Source organism: Phaenicophaeus curvirostris, chromosome 2, assembly GCF_032191515.1.
Source record: "Phaenicophaeus curvirostris isolate KB17595 chromosome 2, BPBGC_Pcur_1.0, whole genome shotgun sequence".
Classification (NCBI taxonomy): domain Eukaryota; kingdom Metazoa; phylum Chordata; class Aves; order Cuculiformes; family Cuculidae; genus Phaenicophaeus; species Phaenicophaeus curvirostris.
This window is the reverse complement of record NC_091393.1, coordinates 49,472,869-49,493,758: the sequence shown is the minus strand read 5'-3', so window position 1 is coordinate 49,493,758 and position 20,890 is coordinate 49,472,869. Positions and strand designations below refer to the sequence as shown.

The following is a 20,890-nucleotide window of genomic DNA, read 5'->3' as shown; positions in this document are numbered from 1 at the left end:
AAGAAGCTTGCGGTCAGAGGCCTTGTGTGAGCGAAGGAAACACTCCCTTCTGCCACCCCCAAATTGTGGCATCTCTCCTGTGGGCAGAAGGTCATCTTTGTCCTTGTGATGGAAACTTCTTTTTTTTTTTTTTTTTGTTTGGATTGTAAGGGTCATTAAAGTTCACCTAGATCCAACCCTCCTGCCATGGGCAGGGACCCCTTCTGTTAGATCAAGTTACTCAAAGCTTTGTCCAACCTGGCCTTGAACACCTCCAGGGATGGGACTTGCACAATTTCTCTGGGCAGCCTGCTCCAGTGCCTCACCACCTTCACAGGAAAAAATTTCTTCCTAATATCTAAATCCCTAATATTCTAAAACCCTATTCGGTACTCTCACCACTGCCTTCCTTTGCATGGCAGAAGCATGTGACATTTGTTATAAATGTTCTAGACAATTATTTGGTTCTAGTTCTAAAACATTATTTAGTTTGAAGGTATTAGGATTCATTTTGAGTAACTCAACTCCTCTGTATTAAATATCTCTTACCAGCTGTCTGTTCATTTGATCAGAAGAACAGAAAAAGCAACCTGGGTTGATCACTCCTGCTTTCAAGGCACATCTATCAATTGGTGGCTTAGTTAATTCAATGTCAATAAAAATATTTTCAGTATACTCTTGATTTATCTAGTCAGTCATTAATGCTTTTTCTCACCTCTCTTAATAAATTGGCTTAGTTTTTTCTAATAAAGGACAAAAGAAAATGTCAGACTACAGCAGATGTAGGTCACTTGGCTATATGGGTAGGCATGTTTTACCTTGAGATACGGTGTTAAATGTTGATTTAGTCCTGTCTTGCTTTTTCTGAGGATAAAAGCAGCAGCTTCTGGAAGCTGATCTGCAAACTCAGTAGTAAGTTCTCCCTTAGATAAAACCAGGGACACTAAAGACATTTTTCAATAGGAGCTTGTGGTTTAATCTTTAAACCATACAGTGTAAAAACTGCAAAGCTTATTTGTTGGTGAAATTGCTTCAGTAGGTGGCAGTGATTGTGTTTTTACTCTTGTGTTTTTGTCCTAAATTCATTGCTGATGCAGGAAGAACAAAACAGGAGAGCAGGAAACCAGATGAAGTATAAATCTTGTGACAGTAATTGATAGCTAGGTGGAGGCATCCATCCGGAGCCGTGTGCTTGACTGTACACACCCAGCTTTGGGTGATTCAGAAGGAGACGTATTTTACAGAGCTAGCGAAGAGAGGTAGGGAGGTGGACTTGCTAGTGGTGACCCCCTTTTGATCATCTCAGATGCTTCTTACTTTGTGCTTAAAAAAAAGCTATAAAATTACTGGTTTCAGACTGAGAGCTCTTAAAGATAAAGTTGGATGAATTTTTTTTTTTAAAAGGTTTGATTAAAATCTGAGTGTAATCAATGTGAGTTTTTAAGAACCAAGATCAGATTTTCAGTAAACAGAATAAAATAATTATCATAGGACAAGAATTTTAAGTTTCATTAATTATTTTACTCTAAAGCTACTTTTAGTCACTTTCATGGTATGTTTTCTGGAAGGAGAGTGTACTTTGTTGGTTTGTACTGGCTGACATCTTTAGTATATAGAAATCTTTCTTATTTTCATACAGTTTCTACTTTAGTTCTTGCTTCTCTCCTAACACCTGCAATCTTGCACTATTATTGTTAGCACTTTTGTTTTAGCTACTTGGAGGTGAGCAATTACTTATTAAACTGCTTTCACTATTGAGGGTGTGCACCCAATTATCCAATAATGAAAAGCCTGTGTTTTTCTTGCTTCCACCCTGATGGGGCATCAGCTTGACAGGAGTGACACTGAAATTACTGTTTTCAAGCACCCTCCCCAGGAAAGCATCCCTTATCTTGCTCTTACTGCATTCCTGTAATGTAACTGCTTCCCTTACAGAAAACTTAGCTAAGATCTTCCCACCTGTAGAAGCAAGTTTAACAAAAGCATTCAAGATCTTGAGCTTACTCAAAAAAAAACAAACCAAAACAAAATTTAATGAAATATGAGAATAGAAAGTTTTTTTCTAATAGCTCTTGAAGTTTGAACTTTTATGATGTTTGGTCTGTGTGAATTTTCCCCATCCCTCAAATTAGAGTTTAGAAATTTTCTCTTTTCTTTGAAGATAAAAGATGAGACACTTGCCCAGATATGTGACTCCCGAGAACTGAGATGTGGTAAGAAGCAGCACAAATGTGATTGACCCTGAATTTTGCACAAATTGGCAGTGCAGTGAAAGGCTGGGGGAAATGGGTGCACATACATTGTGTTTCCTCCCACATCCCTTGTGCAGAGCAGCAGTGTGGTTGCTCTGTGCTACCTTGCCTTCTTCAGCTTAATTTCCCACTTGCATTATCCTGAGAAGCTACGTATAGAGATGGAATGATACTGGAGAAAATATTTGATGAGGTTAAAGATATTTTCTCATGTGTCAGTGTGTGGCTCTGACTAAACATGTCCATCACAGAAGAAAGCAGTCATTATGGAGAGGCTGTGGGATGAGAAGTGAAAGTAGGAAGGAAGCCAGCCTTCCCTGCAAGGAGACAGCAGACCCAGTTTTACAGGTAGAACCTGTAGGACAACTGCAGATGAACCTCTGCTGAAGACATGCAAAGGCAACAGCCCTCTCTGACCTTAAAACTAGCTGGTAATGCCTAAAGGATGAGTGTTTGCCCAGTGGACATGCTGATGAAGGCAAGCAGGTTTTTCGACCTGCATTTTGAGCTGGTTTTCTGAGGTGTGTTGCGTGCATGTGTTTGGGTTGAAGACTGAGTTTGTGTCCTCACTTTATCTGAAAGGCAGTGACGTCTCTTTTCCATCAGGACTGGAGGGCCGAGGATACCTGTCCTACCCTCTGCTCTCATTAATGACTTGTGGGGGTTTTTTTTTTTCCTTTTTCTGTGTCTGTGCATGCCGCCCTAGCACAGGAAGGTGCTTTCTGTCCTATTCCGTAGTAGCTTTCTGCAGTAAGGTCTGAAGGCAAATGTTTCCATTAAAAAAACCCCAGAAGTGTTGAAAGCCAAGCAGCAGGCAACAACTTTGCCAACGGGGCCTGGAGTTAAAAATTTGTAAAGGAAATAAGGTTCACTGGAATTAAGGTGGAAATACATTCCCACTTAATTTCAACAGGCTGCCCTAACAAATTGTAATGCCTATAGTTGGCTGACAATGTAGAAATAGCCCATAAACTAAAAGAAAAGTTTACTTCGGAAGGTGACTCTCTTAAATGATTTACCTTGGCTTCCTCCTCCTGATGAACTGGGGAAAACATAACAATGTTTCCTTCTCTTGATCCTTGTCTTGGCTGGTTGCTGAGATGCTTTTGGATATAACGAAACCTTCTTAGCACAATAGAGGACTTCCAGCATAGCAAAACTGTGATTGCCAAATCTAAAAAAAAGTCTGCATCCAATAGTGAATTCCCTATAATCTTGGATGCCGTATCCCTTTTGTGCTGTGGTAATGACTTTTCCACAGATTTTTATAAAGTGTTTTGATTTTTTTTTTTTTTTGGTGATATAATTCACATAAATGTTCTGAGTGTTCTCTTTGTCCAACCCTGACCTCACCCCACTATCGAGATTCTTTACTATTTCTTCCTGCATTGGAAACTACCAATTACTTAAGGTATCATTTTCCTGCATGCCATGAAATGCTGTTTGAAAAATAGAACAAAACAAACCCCCAAGGCCCCTCAAACCACCCTACCCTTGCAAACAGACATTCCCACAAAAAAAGTTCTGTCTGAAAATCAAAGGGATTATTTGGGAAGTTCAACAGGGATCCAGGAAAACACTCTGCTAAACTTTCTTCTCCTTATCAATACCCTGAATTGTCCAGAGGAGAACTAGGGAGTTTGTAGAAGCTTCTGGACAGGTGGCTGGAGATATGGCTGGTTAACCTCACTTGGCTTCTGAAGAAGCTCCTGTTCTTTCAGTGCGTGTGTCCACCCTCTACTTCGGTTTGCCCTTCTTTCAGTGTGCTGACAAAGCTGTTTTGGGATTGCACGGTGGTTCACTTGCAGAGATTTAAATTAAATCCCAGTGTTTCTGAAAGGCTGTGGTTGCAGCAGAGCGGTCTCCAGGGCAGTCCCCAAAGTGGCTGTGCTTGCATGGGAGGAGGCCTGCCTGCTGCAGTGCAGGAGCAAGCACACAAGAAGGAAGGAAAAATGGGAACTCTTATTTTCTGGTTTTGCTTGAGATTAAAAAAAAAAGCAGGGGAGGTTCCATTGACTACCCAGGAGGGCACTCTCCTGGGTGCTGATGTAACTCTTTTCTGGAGATCCTCACAGCAATGCCTGGAGAAGCCCAGAATTTGGGAGCCATAAAGGAGCTGCTTTGTCTGTTTGCTTAGTTGTTTCATAAGTGTCTCTAAAATGGCACCTTTTCCTTTTTTTTTTTTCTTTCTCCCCTTTTCATTTTAGAGAATCCATGTATGTTACTAACTTGACAACTAAACTGTATTTTGTCTTTAAAGATGACCCATTTGTTGATGAAGAATATCATATATTTCAGCCAAGATGTGATTTTTAATTTCTTTTTTTTTATTTCTTAGTCAAGTGATTTTTAGGGCTGTCAGTCTGTTGCCTTTTGCTGGTCCTAAACTAAACAGAATAACTCAGGATCCTGTAACCAGAGCAGCCCTTCATAAATGAAGGTCAGTTGGGTGCAGTGCTGCAACAACAGCTTGTAGAAACAGCATTAGATCAAGGCATCTTTTGTTAAGCAGAGGAATATTAACTACACTGAGAGTTCCTGAAAGTGGGTGGTTTCTACCACCAAGCTGAGTAATGCTTTGTCATTATTAAAAAACAATACTGTCTGCAAGTAAAGATTGAAAGCGTCTTCTCCTTACATTTGTTTGTCTAAGCTTGCGAAAATGTGCCATTGGATGAGATGAGCAAATCCTGCTGTAGCTGGGCTCGTACTTGAAGGAAAAGCTTCAAATGCCAGCAAATGCCAAAGCATCTTTCATGAAGTTAATTTTAATTTATTTTTAGTCTTGATTAATAGTTACTGCAGTATTTGCCTTGCACATTTTTTAATGGAATGCTTAAAAAAAACTTGTTTAATATGTGATCCCTTCTGTGTAATTGTGCTCTCATACAATGTCTTTGGTGAGAATGAACTAGCAGAGTTTTACCCAGAATTGTTTTTGTAGGACGCCAGTGTGGAAAGCAAAGATGACTCACAGTGCCCCAGAGGAAGAAGAGCTAAGCAATTAACCACAGAACATGGCATTATCTCTATGCCAAAGCTGGCTGGGAAATCCAGCGTGTTTTCCACTTTGCTATTTCAGGAAAAAAGTGCCAAGGAGAAATATTGGCTTTTGAAGCAATCTTGATAATCTTGTCAACTCGATGAGTTTAGAACAGGTAGCATGGGAGGCATGTGAAACAAAAGAAGGTAGTAGTTCCCATCTAGAAACCATTGTTATTTTTATTTGATGAATAAATATGAAGGAGTCTCCATATTTGCCAGCAGACTCCTCCAGGTGAATAAACTTGGTTGCATAACAAGAATGTGGTATGTGATGGAGCACGTGGTTAGATAAGTATTTCTGCATTTTTTTTCTATGTAGTTCCATGTGTCTATACTCGTATTTCTTTAAGAATATCTATATGGCATCTGTTTCTACTGATGATGATTTGCCAGATGCCTGCAAATAAAGAATGTTTATTGCAAGTGAAATAATAAGTGTGCTTTATTTCTCAATCTTATTTGTTTTCCATTTGCATTCACTGCAATAGGATTCCTGGTCATGAAGGTGGCTTTAGTTTATAGGCTGAGCTAGGTAAAAAACCCCAGCAATTAAATCTTCATTTTGATTTCTTTACTATAAAAATCTATCTTTTAAAGCGTATATTGAATATTTTCTTCTGGGGATATGTTTTATTAAAATTTAATTTGATGGTTCCTTTTAAGTCTAGTGGCCTTTGCTTTTGCTTACACAGAGAATACAGTAAGAAAGGGGTTAACTTCCATTTTGGGTCCTACTTCTTTTTCTCACCCCTCACCTCCTGAAAGATTTAAAGGCATATTTCTGTAGTGGTGCACTGCCTTGGGACCTAGGTCGGTTCTAGTGGAGATAACATTTGGGTCCTACTTCTTTTTCTCACCCCTCACCTCCTGAAAGATTTAAAGGCATATTTCTGTAGTGATGCACTGCCTTGGGACCTAGGTCGGTTCTAGTGGAGCCATGTTCCTTGTTTCTGCCAAGGAGAAGGTTAAAGACCTCATGGAATACTGGATTTGGCACATGGGCTGCCAGTTGTGCCAATCGCTTTACTTCATTTAGTAAAAAAAAAGAAGAAAAAATGGTATAGATGGATAGATATACTGTACAGAGCAGTATTTTTGGCATTGCCCATAGAAGTCCCACTGGAGGAGGTGTTTAGGAGTTAATGGTGCATTAGGAGTGATACTTGGTTTTCAAGCATCTGAAGAGGAAGGCTTTGAAGAACCTGCTGATTGGGGAGCTTAGAGTTGCTTTCTGGCTAGCAGGGTATTGAAAGCAGGAAAAAGCCCTAGGTGAAGACTAAGCCTGTAATTTAGTCCACCAGTTAATAATGAAATGTCAGCGTAACTTCATTTAAAAATTACTGTCAAGGTGTGAATCTTCTTTGTCTTGATGAAAGTGCCTGAAATAGTGATTGGTGGTTGGCATTGGCTGTGAGAAGTCAGTAAGTCTGCTCTCTATAAACTCTTTCCTCCCTGGAGATGTTGATTTAGGGTGTTAGTTGTGGGAGACATCCACCGGGCTCTCAACAGATTAGTATCTGATGAACAAACAATTTTCCACCTGTAATTTCAATAATACATGATTTCTCTTTCTACCCCTCCCACCCTACATTTCACCAAGTGGTATGCCAGAAGATGAGCTTTCTTTAGAAATGTAAACAAGAAGCTGTGGGTGCAAATTACAGAAGATTGCAAAGCCTTGATTTGGTTTTCTCTGTGCTATGAGCAAAGAGCAACGATTAAAAATTGACACTTGCTTTTAACTGTGACTAAACAGCTGTTGTGTTGAGGCTGATTATTTCACATGCCAGTGGTTGAGAGGCAGTGTCAGATTATTCTTGCTGCTAGGATGAATGTCCTTTTTTATCCCGTCGTCTTTTCTGCTGAGGATAATTTGGGCTTTCATTTTCCCTCCTGTTCTCACCTTGTTTTGGCAGCTGATGAATAAGAACTCTTCCTGGGTGCCAAATGTTTTGTATAGGGTCTGCTAGGGGAACCATAGGCTCTAAGAGAATTGAGTTGCATATTGTTCTTCTATGTTCTTGGGTCATTTTCTACCTAGAAACTGCTATTGATAGGGGAAAATGTAAACATATTTCAGGGTTACGAAAAAAAACAAACCCCAAAATCAAGGGTGCTTTCAGGAAATTGCAGGGGGAGCAGAAAAATTTTGTCATTGGTCACAGTTGGTGCTCCTGCTGAATATGTGGATGTGTACATATGGAGTGAGCACATGCACAGGCACTCCATGTAGAGAGAGAGCATACACGTACTGAGGCCATATGTTCATTATTTTAGAAGTTGAGTTTTCTGTTACATTTTTATCAAGCTTTTAACGGGGGTATTTTAATTGGGGCTAAATATAACTTTGTAGGTCAGTAACTAAGAAGCAAATTTTGTGTCTTCCTTCTTGCTCTCTGTGTCAGCAACATTACTTGTGCTCATCCTCTGCCTAAAAATGAGTTTGTTTTAATGTAGAGCCTGTTGTGAGGAAGAGAGGAGATTGCAGCATTCCTCCAGGCATGGTGGGGCTGGGTTTCATTTACAAATTTTGTCCAGAGTTGCAACACTCTCTTCTGTACTTACCATGTATCTGGCTAAGCAGGCATGCAAACTTAGAAATGAACTGTAAAAGCATGATAGCAATCCTATACCTATGTGCACACGTGCAAAAGTGAGCCTTCTGTGATTCTTCTTTATGCATGATTTGCAGAAATAGTACATTCTTAGCTTGGTTCCTAAAAGAGGCATACATACAATGTCAGTAAGGTAAAATAATTTTGCTGCTTTGGCTGTGAAGTAGCTTTGAAATGCGTTTTAAAGATGCAGGACTTGGGACAAAAAGATGTTTGATAGGAATGGTTGGACTCGATGATCCGGTGGGTCTCTTCCAACCTGGTTATTCTGTGATTCTATGTGCGCATTTGTATCTATAGGAAGAAATAGTTTCTTGTGTTTTGCATATCAAACAGCGAGGCCTGGTTGTAACTCACATATGAACTACGCTTTTGGTGTTGGTATGGTCATGTCTGCCTGTGTCTCACTGGGTTCTAAAGCTCCTTTTTAGCATTTGATTATTGCAAATACCTAGTAGGAATTATTAATTTGCATGCTTTATAAGTCAAAGAGTGTGTAAATGCAAACATGAAAAAAGAAAACAAAACAAACGCTTTTTGCGCTTGAGCCTAGTAAATAAGATTAAGAATGAGGATTTCTGAGATTACTGATGATTCCTTTCTGCTTCTTTAGCCGCTCTCCTGTCTTGTTCTTTGTGGTTCTGTTATCTACAAAAACATTCAGATTACTGCGTTAATTAGTTTATGTTAACCAGCAGAGGGCTTCCACCTCAAAGCAAACAGCCGTATCCCCTCTGTAGTTTCCCTGGTATCCTCTTAATCAAAGAAGTGGGATGGAGAAAGACATTTATTTAGTTGTCTAGGATGCTCTCCTGCTGGCAGTGATCCTCACTTACATCTTGAAATGTTTTTTATACAGTTTGTGTTTAACTATCTTCCAGCTGGTTTTAGTACTGCTGTCAGCATTTACACAGGAAACTTGGAATGTCCAGCACAAGTTTCTTGTGTTTCAGCAAAATCTTGTCTTTCGAAATTTCTAATGCAAATGAAATATTGCAATGTTTTTTGTGCATATTCAGGTATTAAATGTTATTTGAGCCCCCTTTTAATATGAACATAGTATATACTGAGTAAAGTACCAGCAGAGAGTAAGTTGATCTTACAGTTTAGATTATAAATGCAACCTGCATTGCTTTAAAGCCAGAATTTTTTTAAACTTGGGTGTTCACTGCAGAGTGTTCAAGAGCAGAGAAGAATGAATGTCTGTGAAGTAGAGACAGGGTATTACAAAAGCACACAGCTTTCCTAGGAGGTAGGAGCCACCTGGCGAGACCCAGAGGGCGGTTTGATTCAGAGCATCTTTGGTGTAAGCTGGGACAGCAGTTTGGAGTGGGTGGGAGTAATGAGGGGCTGAAGGCTGGCTGGCTTCTGTAGCACCTCTCCAGCTTAACCCCCAGGCCCTGTAAGTCTCTTCTGCTGTTGATCAGAACTGTTACTGGTAACTTTCGGTGATTCAGTGAACGGACAAGGGCCTGTGGGGGGGTAAAATAAAATCATCTCTTAGTCAGACAGAAAACTTAGTCCATCCTCAAAAATTCAATAACCTCACAGACGATCAATTCTTAGTACTTGATAGGAATGGTTGGACTCGATGATCCGATGGGTCTTTTCCAACCTGGTCATTCTATGATTCTAACAGTTGTGAGTGGAGCAGTTCCCTGGCCAAGGCTCAGCTTTGGAGGGGAGGTGACCCCATAGTTAAGAAGCTTTTAAAGAAGGCTGTGTTATTAAAGCAGAGCCCAAACAACTCGGGCGTCGTGTAGGAAAGGAGGCAGTGGCTACATTTAGTGGGAGCTTTTCGCACAGCCGTCTTACTTAGTGAAGTGTCATGCACGAGTCAAAAAACCACTACAATCGTTAATTGCATTTTAAGCAGAGATAATAGCAGCTTTATGTAAGCAAATTGGTAAAGCGAACTCGCAAGCGTGTGTCACGGTAACTGGGTAGCTGCTGGCATCTCCGGCAGACCCTGGCAGCCGGCGGGTGGAGGCAGGAGCCTGGATTCCTGCTGCCACCTGCTGGTCCCTCCCGCAGCGCCGGGCAGCTCCTGATGCAGGGAGCTGCGGGGTCTCGCCCTGCCGTGCTGGGGAGGAGGGCTACCAGTGAAGTTTATAAGTGTTTCTCCATTGCCTGAATGCATCGAAGTGGGTGGCTGGAAAGCTGCCTGGCAGAAAAGGACTTGGAGGTGGCGGTCAACAGCTGGCTGAACGTGAGCCAGCAGTTTGGTGGCCAAGAAGGTCAGCAGTATCATGGCTTGTGTCAGAAATGATGTAGCCAGCAGGAGCAGGGAAGTATCATGCCCCTATACTCAGCACTGGTGAGGCTGCACCTTGAATCCTGTGCCCAGTTTTTGCCCCCCAGTACAAGAAAGACATTGAGGATCTGGGGTGTGTCCAGAGGAAGGCAACAAGGATGGTGAAGGGTGTGGAGAACAAATCTTATGAGGAGAAGCTGAGGGAACTGGGGTTGTTTAGCCTGGAGAAAAGGAAGCTGAAGAAGACCTTATTGCTCTCCACAACTACCTGAGCAGGTTGTAGAAAGATGAGTGTTGGTCTCTTCTCACAAGTAAGAAGTGGTAGGATGAGAGGAAATGGCCTCGAGTTGCGTCAGGGGAGGTTTAGATTGCATATTAGGAAAAATTTCTTTACCAAAAGAGTGTTGACCTATTGGAACAGGCTGCCCAGGGACGTAATGGAGTCACCATCCCTGGAGGCATTCAAAAAAACATCTATTTGTGGCACTAAAGGACATGGGTTAGTAGTCATGGTGATGGACCTCTGACTGTCCAGTTGGACTGGACAATTAGAGGTCTTTTCCAACCTTAATGACTGTGCAATTCTATGATTCTAAGTCCCGTCACCCATCCCTTTAGATTGTACAATGACAGAAAGCTTCATGTCAACACCTGTGCGCTGGAAGAACATGAGTTATTTTACCAATAAATATAACCCGCTTTATTTTAAAAAAACAGTTTCTGGCTACTGTAAGGTGAAACCCAGCTGTGTATGGATAAGACTGAAACTTATTGCAGTTCAATCCCTTTCTTTCTATATCCCTCAGAATATCTATCATATTCTTACCCAGCAGAGCACAGTACCTGAAGCTGTTCTGCAGTCAGTGATTGCTGAACTCCTGGCATACTTGGAAGCAGATTTTCTCTGAAATTTTCCTTTTTCCATCAGTTCTGAAAATGTGCTGATTAACAAAGCCAAAAGCTTGCAAGTGTCTTAGTATCCAGTTGAAGCAGGGAGCTGTTATATGCACAGTTAACTTGATGGCTTTTCTGACATCAAACTCTTCTAGAGAAAAGCAACGTTTATTTCTGGGTGTCTTTTGTGTTCTTTCTTCCTACCTTACAAATACCGTACTTTTTTTGCTAATAACCAAGTTGTGCAAGCATCTTGATTGTGTTCCTTACAAGGTTCCTCTCTCACAGTAAGAACAGTTTGGTTGGCTGTGCAGGACTTACGCCCACATGCGACTGATATGGGGAGAACCAGGGCCAGGTTAGCCTAGTGCTTTATAGAATCTATCCCCCTGGTTTTAGGATATTTCCTTACCAAGCTAAGTACAGCTATTAAATTGGAGATAATATTGCCCGCTTGATGCATAGAATCCTTCTGGGGTACAGAAATTGAAGGGAGGGGGGCTGGTGGCAGATGCATCATGCTCACCTGTCCAAAAGTGTTTTATCCTCTATGGTTGCCTGCAGTCTGATTTTTATTCTTTATTTTTCCTTCCCCATGGGCCTAATAAAGTTGGAAATGTGGATGGGATTCTTGAAGCAGTCCTATAGTGCAGAACTCCCTTCTCTTTTAGGTGCTTATTTATGGTATGGTGTATTTTTAGGTTGAAATAAACCTCAAAAGGGTAAAGTAGGTAACAAAACAGACAGGAAATGTTCATTTATAGTTAAGGCAATCAAAGACTCTGTAATGGTTGTGATAGGAGCAATTAATAGGCATTGCCTTTTGTGCAAGACAGGACCTATTTAAGTAGGTCACGAGGCTGGTAGCCAGACCTACTTTCTTTTCTTGGCTTTGCTGCTTACCCTTTTTGTGATCTTGGGCAAGTAACTTCATTTTTGATCCTTTTCCTTCTTTACTTTTTTTTTCCCCCTCTCAGGTCAGTTCAGATTGGAAATGAGTTTCTCACTGTGTGCTCTGCACAAAAAAGGGACACAATCTTAACTGAAAGTTTGAGGCCCTGTTGTAATACCAAACTGTTCTCTCTGACTGCTTTGCTGTAAGTAATCATGCAGGATTATGGATTACTTTGCAGGTTTGCTATGTGAACGTTTTATAGCGTACCTATAGTGTTTCCTGCACTGAGTCACAACAACTCCATGCAGTGCTACAGGCTTGGGGAAGAGTGGCTGGAAATCTGCCTGGTGGAGAAGGATAAGGGGGTGCTGGTTGACAGCCAGCTGGACACAAGCCAGCAATGTGCCAAGAAGGCCAACAGCATCCTGGCTTGTATCAGAAATGGTGTGGCCAGCGGGAGCAGGGAAGTGATAGTCCCCTGGTACTCGGTACTGGTAAGGCCACACCTTGAATCCTATGTTCATTTTTGGCCCCTCACTACAAGAAAGACATTGAGCTGCTGGAGCGTGTCCAGAGGAGGGCAGTGAGTCCAGTGAAGGGTCTGGAGCGCAAATCTTATGAGAAGAGGCTGAGGGAACTGGGGATGTGTAGTCTGGAGTAGAGGAGGCTGAGGGGAGACCTTATTGCTCTATACAACTGCCTGAAAGGGATTTGTAGCAAGGTGGGTGCTGGTCTCTTCTCCCAAGTAACGACTGACAAGATGAGAGGAAATAGCCTCGAGTTACATCAGGGGAGGTTTAGGGTGGATATTAGCAAAAATTTCTTCACTGAAAGAGTTGTGAAGTATTGGAACAGGCTGCCCAGGGGAAGTGGTAGAGACATCATCCTTGTAAGTGTTCAAAAAATGAGTAGACGGAGCACTTCAGGATATGGTTTAGGCATGGTGGTTTGGGGCTAACAATTGGACTTGATGATCTTAGAGGTCTTTTCCAACCTTAATGCTTCTAAGATTCTACCTGTATAGAAACAGGCAGTCTGTAAATAAAGACCTCTGATGGAGGCCAGGTTCACAAGCTTTTGGTATCTACTGAAGTTTCCACCATCTCTGCCTGGAGATGCTGAGTGGTGCTGCGGAGGTGACTATATGTAGTGGATCTGGTGGTGTTGGGGCACTTCATGGGGTTGAGGGTCCCTCAGGGCTGCTGGGCACCCCACACCATTCACTGGCAGCAGCAAGAGCTTCCTAGTTGAAGCTGAGTCTTCAGGCCAGGTGTTTTCAATGGGCTTTTGACTGTGCTTAATCCAAATGGCTTTATGACTGGCTGGTGATGAGTTGTTAACCCCTGAAGGAAAACACTCAGGAAGCCTGAGAGAGAGATGTCTTCTTGACTGCTGCAGCAGCGGCTGCCCCAGGAAGCTGTACTTGTGAATCACCCTTGTTACTGTCTGGTTGAATCATCAGAGATGATAGACTAGAAAATGTAGGAATTGCTTTAACGTGTGAATTATGCCAAAAAATGGCAGCCCAGCCAAAACCAGAGCACATCTGTGGGGTTTTGGTGTTGTTTTTTTTCTTTCCGTTTTGTTAGTTTTTACATCAAGCTCAAACCTTTTCTGTGCAACAATGTTTTTGTTTGTGGGCCTTAGGAAAAAGCAGTGGCTGTGAGCTATGTATGTGTGTTTGCTTAACAATTTTTAGAGAATTCTTTGATGATCAGATTGTGATAAATGGTAAAAATCCTGATGGTGTGTGAGGCTATGCATATTTGCTCTTGTTCACCTCTAAAAACAAAAAAAAAAAGGGGAGGGGAACCCATTTAGCTTTCTACTTCAAACCCTGGGTGTTGTCTTACGTGATTCCTTCATGTTTTTTTACCAAGGTGGGCTTGTATAAAGTAAATAAAAAAAATTGCCTTAATCTTTGCATGCGTAACATGGAAAATATAAAGCCTATTTACTTGTATGACTTCATAAGGGAGAAAACAGGTTACAAAATTATCTAAGATTATTAGAAGCGTACCTTGCTTCTCTTACATGGTTTTGTAAAGTGTTTTACAAAATTAAATTTAATCCGCCAAAGTGTGTCAGATGCTGAGATTTCCTCTCCTTGGTCTTGCATTTGGCTACTGATTAAAGCATGGATTAACCTGCATTTCCATTGGTGTTAATGCCTCAATATGTGTTGTTTTTCAAATGGTAATCACAGTTTCCTCATGATCTTGTGCAACTTTTGATCCATGGGAGCAACAATGTAGGCTGGTATTAACCTTCTAGTCACCTACAAATGAAAAGCATTTTGTGGTAATGACAGTATCATGATACATCTTTTCCTGCAGTGAAATATAATAATACCAAACTCTGAGCAAAGCTTTGCAGCACTTTGTATTTACAGTAACAGGGGAAATGTTGTGGTAAATCACCCGCAGCAATGTTTTCACCCTAGCATGATCAAGTTGTGACTCAGCACCATGATGTAAAGGCAGAGCTCCAGACAGGTCAGGAAAATCCCTAAAACCAAATTGCTGCCAAGACTCCAGGCAGATCACTGCGATTTACTCTGGTATTTTAGGTTAACATGAAAGGGTTTCCTTCTTGTTGGTTTCTCTAATATTCTGTTCCTAAGTAGCACCACGGAGAGATGACTATGATTCTGCAGTTCTACCTATCTGTGTATAATTTAGCCAGTAACAGCTGTGGTAGCTTACGGTTCTTTGTACTTGGCAATACTGCTAATTTTAAATGATCTTTTTCAAAAGAAACAATAAGCTAACTTTGAGTCTTTGGTATTTATATTAAATCCTTCCTTCTTGGACATGGACTGTCCCCAAATGGATATTCCAGAGTTTAGGTCTCTTGGGTTATGTCACCTCATATTCTTCAAATCTGCTTTTAAGCAGGAGGTCTAAAGAATAAAACCAAAACAAACAGTAGAAACCCAAGTCTTGTCTCATCAGAGATGGGGGATGATATCTTTTTTTTTTAAGTCAAAACCCTCCAAAATAGGAGGAGTTGATGACATAGTAAGAAAAGCAAATGTTAGCATTATGTGCTCTGATTTGTGCACCCCCTCAACCCCCAGTTCCTAACCCTACTACACCACTGCTGACTTCGGGAAGTGGTGGAAGACTTGTGTATGTACTTATGCATTGCATTGCCAAGCGAGCTCAATTTAAATGCAGCCTATTAAATTATTTACAGAAGACAGTTGGCCAACCCATTGTGCTGTGTTAGTAGGAGCCAAAGGTCACTTTGGTGTGCCTGGTTGATTCATAGGGTAATCTGATACAGTACTTAGCTTTTTGCCTCCCAGTCAGTGGGTTAAATGTTATCCTCTTATTATGAGTCAGAGAACCATAAGTTTCAGAAAAAGACAGAGCCTTTGTTTTTAATGGTTTTGAAGAGGCTGTGCAGCAGAATCCAGAGGGCTGGGAGAGCATCTGCCAGGGGATTGAGGCATGTTCTGCAATAGTGTACATTGCACTGACAGCTTAGGAGCTAAAACACTGTACTGTTGTTTTCTTAAGCTGCTTTTATTTTTTGCTAATATCATCGGCAGCCATTAGGATCTTAAGGCATTAATGATTATTCTTCAGATAGGTGGCACTTCTTTTGGGCTTTAGTTTAGATTTTGTGGTTTTTTTCCCCTGTATTCCTTGCTACCACTATCTCCTTGAGGATTCACTGAGCTGACTTTATTTGGTATCTCATACAGTCAAGTCTCTACTTTTGCTTCAGGGTAGAAATTCTGTGGTTCTGTCAACTTGCTTCTTGGTGAAAAATCCTGTCAAAACCCACGTGTATTGGGATGCCATTGGTATTGCCAACTCCTGTCTGATTTAAAATGCTGTCTTTTCCTCAGTCCCTTCCAGACTTACTGCCTCCTGGAAGCAACACTGATGTTGGCATGTAGGGGAAGTGATTGGCATTGCAGCAGCTTTCAGTAGTGCCTGACTTTTTAAAACCTTCATGCTATGGAGTGCCTTTTCCAGCTAGTTTAAAGAGAAGGTGGTGGAACGTAGCACAGCTGGGAATGAAACCTGTTTTGTGAGCTGCAGTCACACAGGTGGGAGTGTGGTCACTGAAAATGTTGGCTTGTGCACAGATTTGGTTTGTCTTTATGCACTTGTATTTATTTATTTTTTTAAATGTACCACCAGCTACAGGGGCACACTATGTTCAGGATACTTGTGCAATTTACAAGCTCCAGAATTTTGTTTTTCCTCTCTCCAAGCCCATAGAGGTACACAAATGCTTTTTTGTTTTTGCACACAGGGTTCAGAAGTTTGTGCAGCCACCGAGCTGACTGAAGAAAGGAGGAGTTTTGCTACTGCGGTCATGTTTTTAGGAGAGCGAGCCTATCGTATTTCACTCTAATCCTAAGCGATAGCCACGCAGTCTGTTTTATTGTTAGAAGAGCCTTTCTGGAGCTCCTCCACCAGGCTTTTCACTAGGGGAGAGCAGGGCAGCCAGAATGGGGAGGCAGAAGCGTGGTGAGTCCATCGTCCCTCCTGAGCTGTGCCATGCTGGAGCCTGATCTCTGCTTGCTTTTCCCCCATTGTGAGTTGGTTTCGATGAGCTGGAAGAGAAGACTGAATTGCATGCGTACTCCTGGGGAGCGATGCCAGGGAGAAGAGTGAAGCTACCTTTTTTGCTGTTCAGCGGAGAATGGGGAAAACACGTGCCTTAGTACAATTTTCTGCTCAGCCGCTACATGCTTGTCTGAGCTGCTGCAAGGTGCCACTTTCTGCTGCTTTTCTCCCTTTTGTTTTCTTTGGCAGCTTCCTAAGTGCTGTATCAAAACAGCTTCAGGGGAGCTGTGCTGGCATGGTGACCTACCCCCGTACTGGTACAGGATTAAATGCAACGAGAAGAAATCTGGACGGAAGTGGTATTGAAATTGTTTAGCCTCCCACGAAAACCACTGGGAAAAGGGACAGGAACAATTTCAGAAAGGTCTATTTAGAACGAAAGCCAGTGACTGGCTTAAAAGAAAATGAAAAAGGAGTGTGTTTCAAGATCTTTCAAACTCAGACAAAACCCAGGCTCCCTTTCACGTGCTGTAAGCTGGATAAATTTTTCCTCCTTGTCAAGGCAGACAAAGAGATTGTTCCGCAGCGATGGTGAGCTCTCTTCCATGTGCGTGCAGCAGGTAGATGAGGATGACGAGAACTGGACCTACAGGAGTCAGCAGAAAAACGGTGACTTGCTTTCTCTTTAACCCTTTGTGATTGCTGCTGCTGTGTCAGCCCCTGGTCTGTGCTGTTGTCCAGCTGCTCGGGTCCCGGTGCCTTGTGGGAGCTGCAGGTGGGGTAGGAGGAGAAGGGGAGTGCAAAAGGCTAGGCAGAACACTGCATTGCCAAGTTTTTTTGGGGGGTTAAAATTGTGTGAAAACTTACAGTAATGAACAGGGGAAACCTTTAATTTCCTAATGGGGCAACATAAAATGTTGATTGTGTGGTGTGTAGGTAAGCATTGTTTATGGTTCTTGTAGCCAATAGTCACTCATGGTAGATCCTTTGGGCAGGTGCTGGAGGAATCTATCCTCTCTATACAGTACCAAAAGCCATCTAAGATTCCACTTGTAACAGACTGGGTGGCTTTTTGGATGACTGCCTCATGATCCTGCTGGAAAATTTTAAGTGTGTTTTGTTTAATGAGAGCAGACTGAGAAGAGGTCCCAGATGCAGAGTAAAACAGATGATGGGATGGTGATGAGAATTGCTCCACAGAGAGGAGGATGGAGATCTAGGATGTGAGCTGGGCAGCTGTGAGGCAACCCTTGAAATACTCAAACCCGGAGTATATTTTATATGAGACTTTTAAAAAGTACTTTTACTTTTTGTGTTAATTTTCTTTTTTTTTCTTTTTTTTGAGTGGGGTTTGACAGGTACTTATTTAAGCATGCCTCAGATTTACCATAAATCAAAATAAATTCCAGAACTTTGCTCCTCTGAGATGGTGAGCTACTGTTACCAGTGCATTTACTGGCTGGTAGGCAGTGGCATCTGTGTGTTGTGTGAAAAATACTGGATAAAGTGATTTGGTTGTAATTTCTGTAGTGCTGCTAGAGCAATAGTTTGTTAACGGCAAGTGTAAGGTTGACTCAATTCTCCTATAAGGTCACTTTTGTAAGAGCAGGCAGGCTTTACAAGGGCATTTGAAATTCAAAGGAATTTTTATTTCTGTGAGCAGTTAATAGCTGTTGGTTCCACGTTTCAGCTCCCAAGTCAGAATAAACTGTGGTTTCAGTAAATGGCTTGGATGCAGGAACACTAACACAGGATGTATGTGCTTGTGCCTTGCTCCCAGCACTACGAGACGATTTTAATCTGTGCTTTGAACATGGTTTGTTAACCCCTTTTGCTGCTGAAAAGCTTCTAAAAAGGGTGTTTGCATTTGCACCCAGTGGCTAATTTTTACTTTTGATTGCTAGCGTGTTGATATCGCACAGCAGTGTCCAATAAACTTCGAACGCCTGTGGGATCTTACATACCGTGGATCTGAAGAACCACACCGTCCTGCTGTTGGTCACTGTGTAACTTCCGTTAGGTTTCTCATGCTGTCTTCCTTAGCCCACACTCCTATCGCAAAACAGATATGGGAAAGGAAGCTTTACTGATGGATTAGTTGTGTATTAATTTTTCTGAGTGATTTACATAAAGAGCCCATTGTACAGGCAGGAGGGAGAGGGCAGAATTCCTCCCATAATTGGGCAGCAAGCTATGAAAGACTCCCTGCCTGCCTATAGTGGAGATGACAATACATCATTTTTGAAAGGAAGGTGGAGGGAGGTATAGATTATGCAGGTCTTATTTCCCTTTTGTGGGGTACAATTTAGCTCTTCTTGTAAAATCTGCCTGGATCATAAGTCTAACTGTGCAATTCTATCTGACTGGGATGTTCTGCTTGGAGGGAGCTGACAAACAGGCAGGGAATGCCAGAGCTGAAGAGAGTTTGGCTTATATACTTGAGCAGTAGAAACTTACCATGGATCTGAGTGTTTCACCTAGGGCTGCAAGTCAGGTTTGCACGGTGTTAGAGCAGTTTGAGTATTGGTACCTGGCTGAGTCAATGTCTTGCATTTGTGTTCAAAGGCAAAACGTGTGATAAATGAATACTTGTGTTCTTGAATTAGCTTGCTTCATTGAATTGTTACATTACTGCTTGCCAGCTTTTATAAAACTAAGGGTCCAAAACTGTATTGCCTTTGGTGCTTTGGTGCACTGCTTAAAACTAGCACAGACTAGAAAGAAATGGGATGCACAGCAGGCTGGAAGGATGGGTAGTTTTATATAGAAAGCCAGACTGTTTGTTTTAAATTAGCTGGAAAACTATTAAGATTTCATCTATCTGAATAATACTACCTCCAGTTCTTCCTCAGGTAAATTGGTAAAAAGGTAAGCCTGACAAATCACAGGCCCTTCTTCTACCTTTTTCTTCACCTAACTGTACAAGCAAAGGAGGGAGCATTAACAGAAAGTGGAAATGAAGGAATTGGTGTTATTCTTTCTGAGCTGTTTCTCTTCCTGTCTTTTTAAACCTCTTATTCTTTTGCCGCTTCACTGCTCTTCCCGTCTCATATTGCATTCCCACAGGGCTGCTAGGTGACAGGCACAAGGCAGCATGTGTTGTGTGGTATTTTGCCAGCAAAGTGGCTAATCTGCATTGGCTACAAACGGGAACTTGAAAACAGCGAGATTGGTTAGATTTGTCAGTTTGAAATGAGCAAGAAAAACAAAAAGTAAACGTTAACTATGAACCTGGGCTACACCCTGATGTCCTGCACAGCTGAGCTCTGTTTCTGTGAAAGTCAAGTCAATGGCTGCTGCTTTGCTCTGTTTTTCAAAGTCACAGTAGTGCCAAGTGTTTTGGAACTGGTAGCACCCATTAGACTTCACGTTTGATAAAGGAGTTACTAAAAGAGATTGTAAAAGTTGACAGTAAAATAAAGGTTGAGTTGGTTGAAACATTTCTTGCTCAGCCCTCTTCTTCCCTAGTCAGCTGAAGGACCTTTGAAATGAGAGCACAGTGTAACTTTCATCCTTCTCTTATTCAGAAAAACGAATCTTATTGTCTCTTCTTTTTTTGAATTTTTAGTTCAGATTTTTTACTTTTTAGGGTGGCAGCATTTTCCTTGATGCTGGAGTATGTGTATAACTGTGAAATGATTTTTTTTTAAATTTCCTGTGCATGCTCCAAATGACCTTTCTCTTGAGCGGGCACTCCTTATCCCTTTCTGTTACCGGCATTCTCAGAGGTTGCTCCAAGGGGAAAGGGCAGGTCAGTGTGGCCGGAGCTGATCTGAATTCATCCAGCCTCTTACAGACCTAGTCCATGGAGCTGACTGTGCTTCATGCAGCCGTGTGTGGGGTGTCAGGGCAGTGCTACCAAGGTACCTTTGCTGAAGCGTGCTGCTGACTGGGGCTGTGCGTCCCCTGAAAGCCACTGGAGTGGCAAACACTAGCCTTCTGGGTCGTGTAGCTGCTCTGCTGCTGCCTTGGTCAACAGAGCTGCCTGAGCAGGGTCATGGGGGTGCATGAGGCAGCTTTGTCAGTGCTCCATAACTTATGTGGATGACAGAAACCAGCTTGGTTTCCCTCACAGAAAACACCTGTGCACTGATGCCGGCTGTTAGTACAGCTGCTCTGAAGAGACAGGTGTAGGACCAGTCAGACATCAATTTTTGTCCAAGCTTTTTGTTGGTAGACATTCTAGTTTTCATCTGCTTTGGTCTCTAATGGCACAGCTTATTTCTGGTATGCTCACTGGGAACCCAGCAAACAGCCTGCTCTTTTTTCTTTTTTTTTTTTTTTTTTTTATTTTGGCGGTGGCTGAGCTTAAAATTCTTACTAGAAGCAAGTCTGGTTTGCTTGCTCATGGTTTTTGGAAAAACAAGCAGATCCTGGTTCACAGGCTGTTCCACACATCTTAGTGTGTTTCTGTTTGTGTGGGAGCT

The 20,890-nt window shown here is 41.9% G+C and overlaps 1 protein-coding gene across 11 annotated transcripts in view; it reads left to right on the top strand.

Annotated features, from left to right (window-relative positions):
• Positions 1 to 20,890, top strand: part of NHSL1 (NHS like 1) — a 179,715-nt gene that overhangs the window by 62,260 nt on the left and 96,565 nt on the right. The window contains exon 1 of one of the 11 annotated variants that reach the window (XM_069851990.1): positions 16,306 to 17,132. The exons of 9 other annotated variants lie outside the window; for them this stretch is intronic. In XM_069851990.1, the coding sequence (XP_069708091.1) occupies positions 16,928 to 17,132 (205 nt within the window). In that variant the 5' untranslated portion in view covers positions 16,306 to 16,927. Of the gene's footprint in view, positions 1 to 16,305; positions 17,133 to 20,890 lie in introns of those variants that run through there. One more of the 11 variants, XM_069851996.1, reaches the window with a different exon arrangement.